This window comes from Symphalangus syndactylus, chromosome 10 (genome assembly GCF_028878055.3).
Source record: "Symphalangus syndactylus isolate Jambi chromosome 10, NHGRI_mSymSyn1-v2.1_pri, whole genome shotgun sequence".
NCBI lineage: Eukaryota > Metazoa > Chordata > Mammalia > Primates > Hylobatidae > Symphalangus > Symphalangus syndactylus.
In genome coordinates, this window is record NC_072432.2 from 119,623,119 (window position 1) to 119,641,293 (window position 18,175).

The 18,175-nt window shown below is 48.5% G+C and overlaps 1 protein-coding gene across 3 annotated transcripts in view; it reads left to right on the forward strand.

Moving 5' to 3' along the window:
- Window positions 1-18,175, forward strand: part of DPYSL2 (dihydropyrimidinase like 2) — a 122,979-nt gene that overhangs the window by 87,439 nt on the left and 17,365 nt on the right. For all 3 annotated transcript variants that reach the window (XM_055295759.2, XM_055295760.2, XM_055295761.2), the window contains exons 4-8: window positions 1,396-1,560; window positions 3,847-3,908; window positions 4,445-4,525; window positions 5,102-5,170; window positions 11,840-11,960. In XM_055295759.2, coding sequence (XP_055151734.1) covers window positions 1,396-1,560; window positions 3,847-3,908; window positions 4,445-4,525; window positions 5,102-5,170; window positions 11,840-11,960 — 498 coding nt within the window. The remainder of the gene's footprint in view (window positions 1-1,395; window positions 1,561-3,846; window positions 3,909-4,444; window positions 4,526-5,101; window positions 5,171-11,839; window positions 11,961-18,175) is intronic.

Sequence of the window (18,175 nt, forward strand, 5' to 3'; positions counted from 1 at the left end):
CTTGGCCTCCCAAAGTGCAACGGCTATATTTCTGACATATACAAAGCCAAGCCCAGTTGATCAGAATTTAGCAGTATCTGCAAGATTTGATCCATTTCAGAAATCAGAGCTCTCTAGCATTACATGGACTGATGTTTTCTTAGCCCAGAACTGCTTACCTGAGTGTAGAAAATCTAATATTTAGGAAGAATGATTCATTGCTTTAAGTGTTCAGTCCTGGCTTTTATTTCTATTGTTGCACAAGTTTGATCTGACCTTGGACACATCATCTCAGTTTGTATTTTAGTGCTTGTGTACAGAAGATGGGTAGTAATAGTCCTGGTAATCCTCCTGCCATCATGTTAACTGGGCGAGAGCTCTCCAAGACCTAGGAGAGATAATAGCAGGTGCAAAGTCCCTGTGGTGGGAGGCAGCAGGTAGATATTTTAGGAGCTGAAAAATGGTCTGTGTAGCTGGAGAGCAGGGTACAAGGGAGAGATGGTCCAGGATCATGTTATAGAGGTAGGCCAGGGCCACACTGGTCGGGATTTTGCAAACCTTACTGGGGACTTGAATCTTTATCTGAAGAGCAGGGGGAAGCCATTGGAGGATTTAAATCAGGGAATGACATAAGATTGATGGATATGCTGTCTCCTTTAATCCTCATAACAAATGTATGTGCTAGGTAATATTATCCCCATTTTAAAGCAGCACAGAAATTAGGGCAGTGGAGATTGAGGAGTTTACCCCAGGACACCATGCGGGTGAATGATGGAGCTAGGAAACCAGCTCAGGTCAGCTTGCATCCAAAGTCCTCAGTCTTCCAGATCAGCCTACCTCCATAGTAATATAACAATGACTGCAGTTTTAAAACACTTTGAACTCTTAAGATGAAAGATTTCCCTTAAATTACAAAGTGGTATTATGCCGCGGAAATGTGAGCGGTAATGAGAGAGCAGGTAATGCCCGGGAACTTCTGAAAGGCCCGGTCCATGTGGCTCTGCTCCAGCACCTTCAAGTTCCCTGCCGTCTGGCGGGGGGCATCTCATAAGCTGCTTTCAACACAAAGAAGGGTTTGGCTGCTCCCCAGCCATTTGACACTGCCATTGTCCATAAGGACTCATTGTCCGTGAAATGCACCCAATGCTTGAGCTTTCAGGGGTTTTGGGAAATCAGATCTGAGCAGTGCATGTGTGGTTTCGCTGGAGACATCATCCAATGCCAAGTTTCTGCTTTCTGCTTTCTCCCTCTTGGATAATCAGCTGGGTTACATGGATTCTTAGAAGCTGGTTGTAGAGATCACCATCTCGATTTTGAACCCAAGAAGCCTTATTCAGGGTTCAAGTGGGAAAATACCTGCTGGCCCATGGCCCTTGAGGCTCTTGGTGATGACGACATATGTCTGTTTCTTTCTAGTTGACCACGTTGTTCCTGAGCCTGGGACAAGCCTGCTCGCTGCCTTTGACCAGTGGAGGGAATGGGCCGACAGCAAGTCCTGCTGTGACTACTCTCTGCATGTGGACATCAGCGAGTGGCATAAGGGCATCCAGGAGGAGATGGAAGCGCTTGTGAAGGATCACGGTAGGTTGCTCTGAGTCAATGCCCTCTGCAGATGTTTCCGCTTCAGTCCATCAACTGGCACAGCCCTGGGAAGAAAGTGATAATGCTTCCAGATCCCATTTGTGCCTCATGCCCATGCCTGCCCCTGGGAAGGAGAGAGGGCTTTGGGCCGCAGCTCATGCTGATTGGAGGTCGCCTTAGCCAGTGCAGTAACATAAGCCTTCATTGATGATAAGAGAAGATGAGGCTTACTGCTGGGACCTGTTCTTAGGTGACAGCTGCTCACAGCTTATTGGTTTGTGAGCACCGTGCTCTCTAGCCAGGGTGGGGAGTTGAGGCTGCCGAGAGAGAGATTTACCCTCAAAAGATAACAAATACATATCTCAGTGAGGATTTGGCGGTCTCAGGAGAGTGTTGGGCAGCCCCTTCCTACAAACCTGGATGGATCTAGGATAGATTTGAGGGCTACGAGACACTTCAAAACTGAGTGACAACCTGAGATGGCTTTCCCTTTCCCTGGAATTATTTTGGAGAACAAATTTCCAGGGATTGGAAAGATTCACAGAGAGGCAGGAGGAATCTTTACCACCTCAAGGTGCCTCTGGGACTCTTGTCAACAAGAACCTCGGGGGTTTGCGGGGAAGAGCCAGTCCACATCGTCTTCCTGGGTCTCGTTGGGCTTGGCTAGAGGCCAGATTAACTTCACTGGATCTTAGTGTTCAGGGAAACACCTATTGCTTTAGGGTTCTGGGACTTCCAGGCTCAGAAGCACCATGTGCTGTGAGTGACATGGCAAGAGGGAAATCTCTAGGTACTAGAATGATAGAAAATGCCCCGGAATGAAAAGCAAGAGTCTTGGGTTTATTTCTCTGATCTTCCACAGGCTAACTGTGTGACCCTGGGTAAATTGCTGAAATTTTATGGGTCTCAGTTTTTTAAACATTTCTCATATTTGAGGGTCTTGGACTAGATGTCCTCTAAGATTCTTTCCAGCACAAAGCTTCCACATAAAAGAAAATAGGTAACCTTTGACTTTTCTCACTTTTGAGCATGCAGAGACTCCAAGTGGTTTAGCGGTGGATACTTAGACTGAATCTGCGCCAAACCAGGCAGGAGGGTTACCATGGTAACTGTTGCCTGGCAACGGGAGAAGGGCCAGGATGTCCAGAGGCATTTAACTCAGGCAGCTCCCAGCACCCCCCAGGTGGCTTGAATTAAGCTCCAAGGCTGCGAGGTTGTCAGGACAATTGTTTAAAATTGTGATGAATGTTGGGCAGGGATGTTTGGTCTGGTGCCTAGGGAGGCAAGAACTCCAAGACGCCAGGATGAGAATTGCGACATCTGCTTGTTGAACTAATGGACCTTTTCTTACTTAAAAAATCATTTTCTTAAAAATCAGCATGGAAGGCAGTCTGTCTGCCAAAGAAAAGACATTTATCACAGTTCTTCATAGGCAGAAACTTCTAATTCATTTTCTTGTTACAGTCGCAACAGACTTGTTCAGTAGAGGCAGCTTAAAAAAATTAACTGTGGTAAAATAAATATAACATTAAAGTTACCATCTTAACCATTTTTAAGTGTGAGTGCAGTTCATTGTTTTAAAATACACTCATAATGTTGTTGCAACCATCACCACCCTCCATCCACAGGACCGTTTATCTTGCAAAACTAAAATACTACACTCACTCATTAAACACTAACTCTCCACTCTCCTTCACCCCAGTCCCTGGCAACTGCTGTTGTACTTTCTGTCCATGAAATTGACTTCTAGGGACCTCATACAAATGGAATCATGTAATATTTGTCCTTTTGCAACTGGCTTATTTCACTTACCATGATGTCCTTAAGGTTTCTCCATGTTGTAGCATGTGTCAGGGTGTCTTTCCTTTTTAAAGGCTGAATAATATTCCATTGTATGGATAGACCACATTTGGTTTATTCATTTATCAGTTAATGGAGGCTTGATTTTTGCTTCCACCTTTTGGCTATTGTGAATAATTCTGCTATGAACATGGATGTGCAAACACTGGCAACTTTTAATTTTGATATACTTGTAAACTTACAGGAAAATTATAAGAATACTAAAAAGCATCCTTGTGCATCTTCATCCCACATTCACTGGTTATTTTGTACTCTGCTTCCTTTACCATTCTGTGTCTCCATTTCTCTCCTCTCTCTTTCTCTGTACTGAAACACACACACACACACACACGTACACACACAGACAGTACTATCAGTTTCTTATTCCCTTATTTGGTTATTTGGTTTATCTATTAAAAGTGCACCTCTCTATTTTGTCTATACTAGGAGTAAATTCCTTCCTCGTGTACATGGCTTTCAAAGATCGCTTCCAGCTAACGGATTGCCAGGTAAGCAAGTTGGCTTTTCGAAAGAGGCACCCTGACATTTGGTACCTTCAGGCTGTGGCTGTGTGGGAAAGCAGTCTCCAATGTATGCATGTTTCCTAGCTTCCTGGGAAGTGGCTGGTGGATGCAGTTACTGATGTAATTGAGCCTCGAAAGAGAGTATGAACCCAGTGCCCTGGCCCCCAGCACTGCCACTCCACCACCATGGATCTGAGGCTCTGCCCAGCACGGCGTGTCTGGGAGTGGCACTCAGAACCTCCTTAGCAAACCTGGTGCAGAGCCAGGTGTCATCCAAGAGCTTCTCACTCCTGGTCCACGTCCTGCTAAGTTGTACTGCCTCTGTTAATTTCTGAGGGGTCTTTCTCCATTAAATGTGGCCAGAAACATTGCCCTCGTCATGTCAAAAAAAGCCAGGCTAATAGAATCGCCTAGGTGTCCAGTTTCTCATCCCAGAAATGCTGCTGGTGGGGAGATGATTGTCCTTGTGAATAGGAAGATGGAAGTCCCTGTCTCTGATCCCACCCTTGTCTCTCTCTCAGATTTATGAAGTACTGAGTGTGATCCGGGATATTGGTGCCATAGCCCAAGTCCACGCAGAAAATGGTGACATCATTGCAGAGGTACAGGGCTTGCTTTTTCGTCATTTCTTCATCACCTGGAGGGTGAGAGCCAGGCTCAAGAAAGGGAGGCGACATCTGTAGCTTAACACCAAGGTGGAAAAGGAGAGGGACCTGGTGTTCCCTTGCTGGAGCTCTGCTCAGTCTCACCCATGACGTGAACGCCAGTGACACATGTGCCTCTCCGTGTGTGCCACAGAACATCTAAGTCAGTTACCATTGCAGAGAGAGGCCATTTCTCTCGGCGCTGTAATGCAGCTGCCTTGGGTGGGCTACGGGAACCCTCACATCACACACAGGCATTTTACACCGTGGCTGAGGGTGGCAAATGCACCAGCCGTCAGCATCCCAGGGAACAGCTGAATGGATTTTGGGAGGCTGTAACTGATCCATCCTGCTCAGACGGGACTGGGAACAGGGCAGCGAACCCTTCTCTTCATGAGGTCTTGGGATGAGGGCAGAACGATCGGCAGTGGTAATTTTCCATCTTGCCCGGATAACTGCATGCCTGGGTCTCTGCCATCAGAGCTGTGCAAAATCCACTCTCCCTCACAGCCTGGCTTTCTCTAAACATTGCAGGAGCAGCAGAGGATCCTGGATCTGGGCATCACGGGCCCCGAGGGACATGTGCTGAGCCGACCCGAGGAGGTGACTGTCCACCAAGCGGAATGCGTGAATCAGTGTCCCCTGGGCACTGCGCAGAGCCGCAGGGAACCCACTTCCTGCTGTTGAGAAGGGGGCTTCTCTGATGCTGACTGTGGTCTTTCTGAGAAGCTGTGGGTCATATGTGTGTCTGTCTGTCTGTCTACATAGGCAAAGTGAAGTGTTAGATTGCTCCTGAGGGTAAGGTGGTATGGACTGTTTTGCCGGAAGATTCCTCTTTCTGTCTGTAATTCTTCAAGCCCTTGCTTGTATAGACGCAAACAGTTCTTCATTGGCATCCTGCAATCTAGATTTTAGTGGTTCACAGCTTATGGTTTCCAAGATCTTACCAAAATTCACCAAAACATAGTTGGAAGGATGGAAAATCTCTTCTAAATGCCTAGAAGGCATATGAGGAATTGTAAGTTTTTCCAAGGTAACCCTGCACAGTGTATCACATGATACGCAGAGTCTGGTAGACAGAACCTTTTAAAATTGTAGAGGGAAGATTCAGAGCAGGGGCCTGTGCTGGCTCAAAGGTGGAGGCTCACTGTCTTGGTGAGGTGTGTGAGTTCGAAGGGAGGGTGCACATGTCTTAGGTGAACCTGTGTTCATCAGTTAGAATTTGTGGCTGTGAAATACTTTTCAGAAGTTGGCTCCTTAATGACAGGCTGGATGTCGGGCTCTAGGGGCCCTGACTAGGGAGCAGCCTGCAGCTTTGAGTGAAGCGTGCAGTGGGGGAATCTCCAGGGAACCACCAGGATTTCCCCTTTATGGGAGGAAGTGGCAGAAAAGGGACTGGCGTCGAGCAGGGGGGTCAGATCACCAAGGGCCTGAGTGGAGGCTGACAGTGAGGAGGCTCCAGAAGCCTGGGAGGGAGTAGCTTGGCAAGAGCTCCCTGCAGGGCTGTGGCCACTGAGTCACTGAGTGTCAGCACCGTGCTGCCACCCTGAGTTCGGGATGTGGTCATGTTGGTGCCAGTTTGGGAGGGGAGCCGGTCCCTGTGATAAGGAAGTGGATTCAGGAGGGCTTGGGAGCGAAGGCACCGTCTGTGTACTGCCTCGGGTGCAGGAGGGGGTGGTTGGGATACTTTCAGACTTGAGGGGAAGGGATGAGGCTGGAAGAGGAGAAAGGAGTCAAGACAGGTAGAAGGAGGAGAGTGGGAGCCACTCGGAATGCTTTGCACACAGCCAGGGTTCACGCTTTGTTCTGTCCTTCTTGCTGCAGACATATGCACATATAGACACACATGTACACACAGACAAAGGCACACGCAGACAGATAGACACACAATAGACATAGACACACATGCATGTACACACAGACAAAGGCACACGCAGACAGATAGACACACATGCATACACATAGCCACACACACAGACACATAGACACAGACAACTACACACACACACATACACATAGACATACAGACACATAGACACACACACACACAGACACTGACACCTAGACACACACAGACACATAGACATACACAGACACATAGATACACACGCAGAGGCAGATACACAGAACTGCACACTCCAGGACACTTTCAGTACCATTTGAGGCCCTGAGGACATTTTCCTTTCCCCAGATGACAGGATGGAAGCCGTGACATTTTCAGGATTGCACGTTCCTGCTTCAGGCCAGGGATGCAGGCCCTTTTGTAGCTATCAACCTTCTCATGCGTGCTAAAAGCTGAAAGGGTGGCCTGGCGCCGGCCCGAGGATGAGGGAGGCAGGCAGGCCCCTGTGTCAGCTGAGGGAAGCCCCATGCTGAGACCGTGGCTGGTGGACAGTGATTCCAGGGGACAGCTTGCAGGCGAGAGCAGGCTAAGATCAGCTGACGATAAACATGCCTGAGGCTGATTTTATGCACATTTGTGTGCACACAGATCCACGTGCACAAGCACACACACGTGCACACACTCACATTCACGCTCATATACATACACGTCCATAGGCACAGACATGCACGTGTACACACAGACACATTTTAGCATACACACATGTGCATAGGCACAGACACGCACATATGTGTTGTACGCACGTATTTTCACATACACATATACACACGTGCAAGCACAGACACATAGGTGTACACACACATTTTCACACACACATGCACATATGTGCTTGCACACACCTGTGCAGGCACCATCCCACTTTTGCAAACACTGCAAGGGTTCCTTTCTGTGATTTCACTTCTCCCTCTAGGCCAGCTTCTGTGACTGCCCTCGCCAGATTCCCCAGGATCCACCTGTCGGGTGGTTTAAGTCATGGCAGCATAAGCCATGGTCACTCTCAGCCCTGACCTCCCTGGAATTGGTCCTTTGTTCAGCCCTGAAACAGTCTTGGGATTGGGCCTTGGAAATGCAGAGTCCGGGAGAGGTGGAGGGCTGACACAGTTCTCCCGTGAGCCCTGTTCAAAGCTGCCTTCATTTAGTGTTCACGTGCGCTGGACACTGTGTTCCTGGCCCACATTTCAGTTTTGTAACTGTCCTGTGCAGGAGGTACAACAGCATCTCCTTCGCACAACTCCAGGTGATGCCATTCATGCAGGCTGCATGGCTGTATTCAGGGAGCACCATTTACATTCTACTCCCCATACATGGTGGTACCAGAGCTGTGCTGCAGTGGGCTCCTTGGTTATCTCTCTTTATATGAGGACACTCCAGAAGCATGAAGTTAAGTGACTGCTCAGTTATCAAAACAGAGAGCTAGAAAGTGCAGGGTCCTGCCTGCTACCCCAACCCCTCCTGCAGTGTACACACACTCAGCTTAAAGCCACACCTGGGCCTGGGCTTTATTAGAAAGTTTCCTCCTGCTTTCCTCCCGTTTGGTGACTGGGAGCCAGTCCCCCTGCCTGCCATGTACCAGCTGTACAAGGAGGTGAGAAGATGTCCTCTGAGAAAAGCAAATGCCACTTCTGCAAATGCTACATGAGGCTCCTGCTGAGACCCTCACTCTTTAAGTTTTAGAGCCTTCCAAGGGGCTTGCATTCCTTCTTTCTCCTGCTTTCTGCAGAGAAGAACGCAAACACAGAAAGAAAGGGCCCTGGCTTTACTGAAGAGGAGAAAGCTCTCAGAGAGTTGTTATTCTGGTTTCTTGTATTCATCCATTTTCATACTACTGTAAAGAAATACGTGAGACTGGGTAATTTATAAAGAAAAGAGATTTAATTGACTTACAGTTGTGCATGGCTGGGGAGGCCTCAGGAAACTTAACAATCATGGTGGAAGGTGAAGGGGAAGCAGGTCCGTCTTATGTGGCAGCAAGACAGCGAGCGAGCAGAGGGCAAACTGCCACTTTTAAACCATCAGATCTTGTGAGAACTCATTATAACGAGAACAGCATGGAGGAAACCTTCCCCATGATCCAGTCACCTCCTACCAGGTCCCTCCCTCAACATGTGTGGATTACAATTTGAGATGAGATTTGGGTGGGGACACAGAGCCAAACCATGTCATTGCTATTTCAACCAGAGAAATTGAAACCATTTTTACACAATTAGGCCCAGCAGCCATTGCACTGAAAACTTCAGAATCCCCAGCAAGTGATTACGGAGTCTCCTTGAGGGCTGGCAGACCCGGGGATGCACCAGTATGGGAGACAGTTTTTCAGCTGATTTAGAGGCCCCTCTTGTGTGCCAGGCCCTGAGTCCTTTTACCCATATGACAGCCCAGTGAGGTGAGGAGGGGGACACGGGGGGGTTTTAAAGGCTTGGATGGTGGCAGAGCAGGATTAGAACTCAAGGCCATAGGCACCTGCCGGCTGACGTCTCCTTTCATGGTGAATTTGTCAAGAGGGATCTGTTGTGTGTTAAACCCTGTGTGGGTGATAAAGAGAACAAGTATGGAACGATTTTGTGTGAATCTGAGCTTCCCAGTCTACTTGGGGAGGTGCTGCTGATGGAATGAAACACACCCCAGTGTAACTTCTCTGCAGTTTGACCTATCCATCACTAGCATGATGGCTCTCTCGGATTTGAACTTTCTGAGACATGTTCCTAGCCCACTAGACTTTTCTTCCCAACCCACCATGTGAGACCACCCATTAGGATTTTCCCTCGTTTTCCACCCAGAGGATTGGAAAGGACACTAGAGAATGCAGACATCTGGAACTGAACTGTCTGTGGCTGAGAGGAGTGGCGACTGAGCCTGTGTGCCGACCCAGGCAGTGCCTGGCATTGTAGGGATGCAAAACAGATAAGAAAGTGATCCTTTCTGAAGGGACTGTGGACAAGGCGGGGAGAAAGAGGTAGACAGAAAGTGAGTGTAGAGATAGAATTTGACAGCAGTTCTGAGCGGTAAGACTGATGTCTGGGAAGAGAGTGGGGACTTGGAGATGAGGATAGTGAAGAACATTTCACAGGGACGGGCACTTTCCAGCAGGCCTTGCAGAATGACAGATGTCCTGACACTGCTGTGTGTCTCTGGACAGGTCATTTCCCTCTCTGAGTTGCCTCATCATTAAAATCAGAAGATAGGCGTAGTGGCTGATACCTGTCATCCCACCACTTTGGGAGGCTGAAGTGGGAGGATCACTTGAGCCCAGGAGTTCAAGACCAACCTGGGCAACATGGCGAAACCCTGTGTTGGGACAATAAACGGAGTAGTCACTGAGGGTTCTAGTGGAGTCCATCTCACACTTCACACCCATGCAAGACGTCCCTGCCCCCGCCTGGTGCTGCTGGGCCACAGGCATCTCTGCTGTAAGTGGAGAGAGAGGGCTTGTCCTTCAGCTGTCTCAGGAATGAAAAACATTTGGATGTTTAATGAGCGTTTTCAAGAGCCCCTTGCTTGGACTCTGGATTTCTAGACATCCCTTTTCACATAGTTGATGCTTGAAAGGCCAAATGTGAATGAAGTTGTCTCAGCTCTGCTAAATTAGATTACCAGTTAATACAATTACAAAACTTAATCTTTTGTCCAAGCTCTGGTGGAGACAAGGTAGCCAATTCAGTTATAGGGACTCAGTTATTTCTTGTGAAAAATAACAGTGTTCTGTGGAGCAGCCTAGATTGAAATGCCATGAACATAAAATGAAGTCATTTATATGCTTAGCAAACATTTTTGAGCACCTGCTGTGTATCACGCAAGACATTGGGAGCTATTGGGTGCGGGGCATGGAAGATACTAAGCAGTGAGTAAGCCCCAGCCCCTCCCCTCCAAGAGTTCAAGCCAGAGCCCTTTTGCTGGGATTTGGAGAGGGAGCCAGTGATGTTCTGAGATCTGCCTTCCACAATTTTACCTGCTCCTTCCTTTACCTATTGGTGATTCCTCTGTAGGATGGAACTTGATCCAGGGAGTCTTACCTGATCAGATATTCTACAGTCATCACGGGGGATTTGAAATATCATTCATCTGAACATAAGATTTATTTATTTATTTATTTATGAGATGAAGTCTCTCACTGTCGCCCAGGCTGGAGTGCAGTGGCACCATCTCAGCTCACTGCAACCTCCGCCTCCTGGGTTCAAGCGATTCTCCTGCCTCAGCCTCCTGAGTAGCTAGAATTACAGGCATGTGCCACCACGCCTGGCTAATTTTTTTTTAATTTTTAGTAGAGACGGAGTTTCACCATGTTGGTCAGGCTGGTCTCGAACTCCTGACCTCAGGTGATCCACAAGCCTCAGCCTCCCAAAGTGCTGGGATTACAGGCGTGAGCCACCACGCCGACTGGAACATCCGATTTAAAGCGCCAGATTATTTACTCAAGCAATTCTCCAATCTTGTGCTGAAGGTCGTACCAGGCTGTGGCTGGCCACGTTTGTGCTTCACATACAGGGGGCCATTGGTGTAGACAAACGGGGCCCACTCCGTTCCCGGAGCCCTGTAAGGCTGCATTGTTTCATGGGTGATGCTGACTTCATTCATGAGCATTTAATGGGAGCCCAGCACGAATTCCACATCACTGAATATCTTGACTCAAGACCCTGGGAGCAGAATGAATATATGGAATAGAGAGCAATCAGTGTCTGTGTGTGGCGGTTCTCAAATGTTAGTAAGTGTGAAAATCACCCGCATTGCCGGGTCCCACCCTCAGAGTTTCTAGCCTGTGAGTTTCTAGTCCAGGGCAGAGCCAGAAAATCTGCATTTCTTACAGACTCTGGGCCAGTGCTGATGTCACAGGCTTGCTGCCTGCACCTGGAGAAGGGTCAGAAGGGAGTTTTCTTTTCTTTTTCTTTTGAGACGGAGTCTCACTTTGTTGCCCAGGTTGGAGTATGGTGGTGCAATCTCAGCTTACTGCCACCTCTGCCTGCTGGGTTCGAGTGATTCTCCTGCCTTATACTCCCAAGTAGCTGGGATTACAGGCACCTGCTGCCATGCCCAGCTTTTTTTTTTTTTGTATTTGTAGTAGATATGGCGTTTCACCATGTTGGCCAGGCTGGTCTTGAACTCCTGATCTCAGGTAATCCACCTGCCTCAGCCTCCCAAAGTGCTGGGATTATAGGCATAAGCCACTGTGCCCAGCCACAGGAGGGAATTAGTTCAACCAAACCAATGTTGAGAGACACAAGGCAAGTCATACTCCTCCAAATTGTCCCCTGGGGTAGGACCTTGGAGACCAGCAGCCTCGCCTTCATCTTAGCCTCTCTCTGGGGTAGAGGATAAAGGTAGCGGCTCGTGGGGTGGGCTGAGCCACATTCTCATGCTCTGCTGCTGTTTTGCAGGTCGAGGCCGAAGCCGTGAATCGTGCCATCACCATTGCCAACCAGACCAACTGCCCCCTGTATATCACCAAGGTGATGAGCAAAAGCTCTGCCGAAGTCATCGCCCAGGCACGGAAGAAGGGTGAGTGCTGTGGCCGGACTGGCTGATGGCAGGTGGGCAGGTTTGGAGGGGACGGGGGCTCTTCACTGGGGAGGGCTCCTTTTCCAGACCCTCATGCCAAGTGGGCCACTTGCACCATGTTCCAGCATTAACCTAATTACAGCCGGACAAGGCAGGAGCTCCAGTTTCCTCCTCTGCTCCACTGCTGCGGCCTTGTTAGTATCTATTTAAAGCCGTGTGCACGCCAAGGCGGGGTGGGCAGGCACGTGTCCCCCAGCCCCCGTGCAAGAGCTGGACTTACTTTGATGTGGTTGAAATAAACTAGGCACATACACAGATTACGTCAGTTTCCATCCGCCCCAGAATCCTTGGTCACATCATGCACCTCCCCTCCAAGGCTGGGAGTGATTTCTGCCGGGGTATGTAAGGCAGCTTTGTGGGGTGTGGGGATGCATTTTGCCCCAGACACTATCACATCCAGATGTTTTGGTGCTTGATAAGCTCTCTTGATGCATTCTGAACTGAGGCTGGGACTCTGGTATTACCAGGGTGTCCACTGAGAAGGGTCCTGGAAACTAATTGATGAAGTGCAGCTTCCAGTGCTTCCTCTAGAGGACGCCCCATGAGGCATCTCATGCATTATGAATGCAGCTGAGCCCTGTTCTCACCCGCTGCTGACTACATGAATTTCGATAATCACACTGCGTCTTTTATGCTTGGGAGTTCTCTCCTCGTACAGAAAGCCTGAGAGCATGTCGTTCATTTTGATGGTGGATCTTAGGCTGATCTGAAATGAACATTATAAAAGGGTCCCCTTCTTTCTTCCTTCCTTTCTCCCTTTTATGTCCCCTCCTCCCCTTTGTCTGTTGGGATCTCTCCATCTCTGTGTCTCCACTTCTCTTCCCTTCTTTCCTGATTTCTGTTTCATTTTACCTTTCATTTGACTCTTTCTCAGTCCCTCTGTCATTCTCTCTCTGTGTCTTTCTTTACCTGTTAGGAAGGGAGCCATTTGACCTCTATGGCTTGGTATCTATTTCTCTGCATCATGTGATCCACATGGATCAAGGTGGGCTATGGGATTTTTTTCACTGGTGGGTGACTTGCTGCAAGCCCTGGAACAAATTGCTCAATGATGACTGAGTCATCTTGTCCCAGAGATGATGACTTCCAGACGGACCAGCGACTCCTGGCCCTTGTTCTTTGGAGTGCTCCCGGGGCCTCTGTCCTTAGGCTATGTATCAAATGGTTGCCGCCTTTCTGTCTTTTCCTGGCACCTTGAAGGAATTGCCTTTTAGAAATAAGAAAGCATTCACCTAAAATAATGTAACCTACTCAGAATGAGCTTTGAGTTGTTTTCTAGGAGATACTGTGGATGATGATGGAATAGGTGGCCCTGGGCCACCCAGACCCGCATTTGCAAGAAGGCAGCGCATTTGTGGGAATCAGCCTCTATACAGAAGGCCGGCCACAGCACCGCTGCCCCCACGTACTGTGGGGATGGTTGGCATAGTGTCTAAAAGGGGGAAAGAATGAGACGGCTTATTTTCTGTATTTTACTACTGCGCTGTACCTAGATGATGATGATACATGAGTTAGGCTAACATTTCAACGTAATTTTGGATAGAGACCTTGTCTAAAGTTTACTCCATATTCAAACACATACCTGTCCAAATGAGAAGACGGAGGAGTCCTGCGTGTCCCAGACTTTAATTGGGGGAGGTGGAGTCTTGGGCCAGCCCTGCCGCAGGCCTCCTCCTCTGTGTCCCTCAGGGTTCTTCTCACATGGAGTTGCGGAGCTGGAGTGTGTTGTTGCAGTGCCCAGTTTGGACCTAGCACCCCAACTCAATGCCCGGTAACCCCCACTGGTTTTTTTTTTAATTATTTTATTTTATTTTTGAAATGGAGTCTCACTCTGTCGCCCAGGCTGGAGTGCAGTGGTGCCATCTCAGCTCACTGCAGTCTCCGCCTCCTGGATTCAAGTGATTCTCCTGCCTCAGCCTCCTTAGTTGCTGGGATTATAGGCGCCCCCCCCCCACCACACCCATCTAATTTTTATATTTTTAGTAGAGACGGGGTTTCACCATGTTGGCCAGGCTGGTCTGGAGCTCCTGGCCTCAGGTGATCTGCCCACCTCAGCCTCCCAAAATACTGGGATTACAGGCGTGAGCCACTGCACCTGGCCACCCCATTGTCTTTATAACCTTGACACGCTGTGTGTCTTATGGGGTGAGCAGTGGGAGGGGACTTTAGTCTGTTCCCTTCCAGAGCCTTCTGAGTGTAAGTCCAAATGTGCCCACACCATGGTTCCCAGGATGGCATTTGCATTCAAACTGTTACCCATTAATCCCTGAAAGCCTGAGCTTTAGACAAACCTGAGCTGCCAGAAAGGAATTTCCAGTGCATTCAGGTGCTAATGAGCAGGAATAAGTCTTAGCTAACTTCCTAGGCTCTTAGGCTCTTTCCCATCTTGCTGGAACTTCCTAGCAACTTTGGGAGGCAGCCCTGGCAGGAATTTTTATATTTTGTTTTATTTTGCAGCTGAGTAAACTGAAGCTCAGAGCTCATGAATAGTGGAATTGGGGCTTGACTGTCAGGCATCTAATTTCAGGCCACAAATATCCGTGTTAATGTTTGACTGACTTACCTTCATGCTTTGAGATTATTTTAATATGGTGATGCTTGTGACCTGTGTCTGTTGGGGCTTAGTTCCTTAAGAATCCTGATTGAAACAGTGGCCTGACACCTAGCAGAGATATGGGTAATATATACTCAAGGATTCCCAAATGACCAAGAAGGAAAGCTCTGTAAGGGAGTATTAATTGTTTGCTCTCCAGGATCAGTATTCGTTCTTGGATCAAACCCCAGCTCCACTGTACACCAGCCACGTGATGCTGGGTGCTTCCTCATCATCTCCACATGTCCTTTTTCCATCTGCAAGGGGAGGATAGTAACCATGACTCATCTCACAGGGTGATGATGGTGTGTACATGAGATATTGCAGGTAAAGATGGAGACGAGAAGCGTGACCAGTTATTGTGACTACAGGATGAAGGGGCTGGTCTAACCTTGAGCTTGTGAGGAAAGCAGAGTAAAGATGCCTGCTGACCCTGGACAAGGGTTTTCTGCTCAGAATTGTTTGTCCACTTCAGGTGGGTTCTTCTGGCCCTCTGAGGCAAGTGTGGGCACTGCCACAGTCCCTTTTCTGATGCTGCATTTCTTCTTCTGTGAATGGAAAGATTCTGAATTCATTCAATGCACTTTCATGATGTGATACTTCAGGCCTGTGTACCAGGAATAAGAAATGGTCCCAACCACAGTTAGCTCCTCCACTTGCAGGGGAAGGACGCTGAGCGGAAAGTCACATTGGGAGGTGGTCAGGGCTACAAAAGGGGTACAAGTCAGGAGGGGTTGAGCCCAGAAGGGAGTCTCAGAGAGGTCAGGCTGCGTAAGCAGACGGGAGATTTTTCTGTAAACGTGAGCTTTGAAAAATGATAATCCTGCCCTGGGAGGAGTAGTAATGTCTTCTTCTTTTAGTGATCCACATGGACCTCCCCAGCCAGAGACCTGCTGGTCCAGAATCTAAGACAAGAGAAGTTCAGGGAAGTGAGGATATGAGGTGAAACGAATGAGAACTGTTTTCACGTGCCTGCTTGAGCCAGCACGACTGCGTCCTGCCTTCCCTGAGAGACACGCTGCTTCCATCAGCCGCTCTGTGGCTGTTCAGCAGGATGGCGTGTTCAGCCGGGGAGTGGTGTGTCATCAACCCGATTTGGCAGCTGAGGCAATGAACACAGAGCCAGGACCAGACGACCTGGGGGCATTTTTACTCTTGAAAAGAACGTAGACATTGATCAACTTAGTAGGCTCATTTCTTTTTTTTTTTTTTTTTTTTTTTTTTGAGACGGAGTCTCGCTCTGTCGCCCAGGCTGGAGTGCAGTGGCGTGATCTCGGCTCACTGCAAGCTCTGCCTCCCGGGTTCATGCCATTCTCCTGCCTCAGCCTCCGGAGTAGCTGGGACTACAGGCGCCCACCACCGCGCCCGGCTAATTTTTTGTATTTTTAGTAGAGACGGGGTTTCACCGTGATCTCGATCTCCTGACCTCATGATCCACCCGCCTCGGCCTCCCAAAGTGCTGGGATTGCAGGCGTGAGCCACCGCGCCCGGCCTAGTAGGCTCGTTTCATGGAAGAAGTAGAAATGCAGAAATTGAAAATCTTGCCCTAGGTCATGTAGCCTGTGGGAATTTGAAACCATGATTCCAGGCTCCTGGCCACCTCTCTTTCCATGGAGGGCCCCTTGTGGGGATTTCTCTTCTAGAATGGGCTCCCTCTGACCACATTTTGTCCATGTGTGAAATCCAGCATGACTGCTGATGCCTTCCATGTGTGAGTGGTGGCCCGTGGGCAGTGCCTGATGACCTCATCTGGTGGACATTCTTTTCCATCCTCCTCCTCACCCCTCTCCTGTAACCCGGGTCCAGAAATATTCAGGACATTAAGCCCTGGGAACCTCAGTTTGAGATAAGACATCTTATGTCCTGCGGGTCAATAGGAGTGACTCAGACATTATGAGAAGCACATGGTCGTGGGGCCTGTGAGGACCACCTCAGCTTGGGGTTGAGTCTTTAGTTAAGCTTATGCCTGATGTTGCAATCTTGAACAGAAAAGGGGGGTGAGAGAGGAGAGAGGACAGTAGAGAAAGGGGGAAGATTTATTTTAAAGAATTATATTTAAGGAATCAACTCACACGATTGTGGGGATGGCAAGTCTGAATTCTGCAGATCAGGCCACAAACTGGAGAACCAGGGAAGAGCTGATGTTGGCATTGGAGTCCAAAGGCAGAATTCCTTCCCAATCTACGCCCTCACTTTAACAGCAGATGCTCTGCAAGCTTGGGAATTCAATTTGCATTGTAATTCAGCCACTGGCAGGATGAGATCCTACTTCTGGTTTTCAGCCATCTCAGCTCTGCATCTATGAGACACAAGGGCAGACATAGAAACTTTTCGTTCATGTGGTGCTTGAGCTGGGAATTTGAATCCCTGAATCCATTCTTTTTTCTTCCCCCACTTTGTCTAGTACAATTAGGAGCAACCAACCACTCTCGTTATACTTGTTAATTTTACAAAAATGTTTAAGGTATCAGCTACACACCCACCTAGAACCTTGCCTCTTAGAAGCCTTTGGGAGTATTTAATAATATTTTCTGTATCTCTGTTGTCCCATCATACCCTGTACTCTCCTCTTTTTACTACTGGACATAGAATCATTAGTGCCTTTAAACCCAATCAGATTTGAGAATGAATTTCAGAAACCTCAGAACCCATTCAGAAAACTCATTTTTAAGATGATGTTCTTCTAGAACCACTCTTGCTACAAAAACCTGACAGCACAGGCCCCAGGCTGTTTGTTAGGGTCTGGCATGAATTCTTGGAAAGGCAAAGGAGAATGGTGAGAGCATGTGTAACTGTCTGTCTGTCTGTCCATCCCAGTTGGTTTTCACTGTGCTTTGGTGGCTGCATATGGAGCTACAGATACTGGTTTCCCACAGTTCCCACTTTGGATTTGTTCTCCTGCTTCTCGTCCGTGGGAAATGACTGCCAGAGCTGGGAGCTGTCAAGCATTGTTAAACCCCAGCCTTCCATTTATTCTTCATGAATGCACACGGGCCCCAGACTGGTTGTAAATAAGCACTAGCTCCCATCCCCTGCAGTTCTTGGCCTTATAGAGAGCCTGCCGGAGGCTGGCTTGGTCACATCCTTCAGTTTAGACTTTCCCTGGAGAAGAAAATCACGAAGGTCTAACGGGCACCAAGATAGCATCAGCAGTGTATTTAGAGAAGTGCAGAAGGGCCAGTTAAACCCATTTCGTGGTTTATTATTATTAGTGGTAATTATTTCTGGCATGCAGTTCAAGGGTGTCTGTGGCCTGGCTGAGCTCCGGAAGTGCATCCACAGCTCCCTCCTATGAATGTTTATTGACCCAGGAGGGGAGCCCTGGGTTGGGGGCTCCAGACCACTGGGGATGGGAGGCAGAGACTCTATATATAGATCATACTCTTGTGGAGGTAGAGGCCTGGTACATGATGGCTAAACTCCTGTCCCCGATTCTGGGCTAAGAAAGAAAGAAAATCCAAAAGACAGCAAGGACCTCTGAATCCCTGAGGGAAGTTGAACAGAGCAAAGTAGAAATGAACCACAGGATGGCTCCGTCCCTCCCCTGGCATCCACTGCCCCT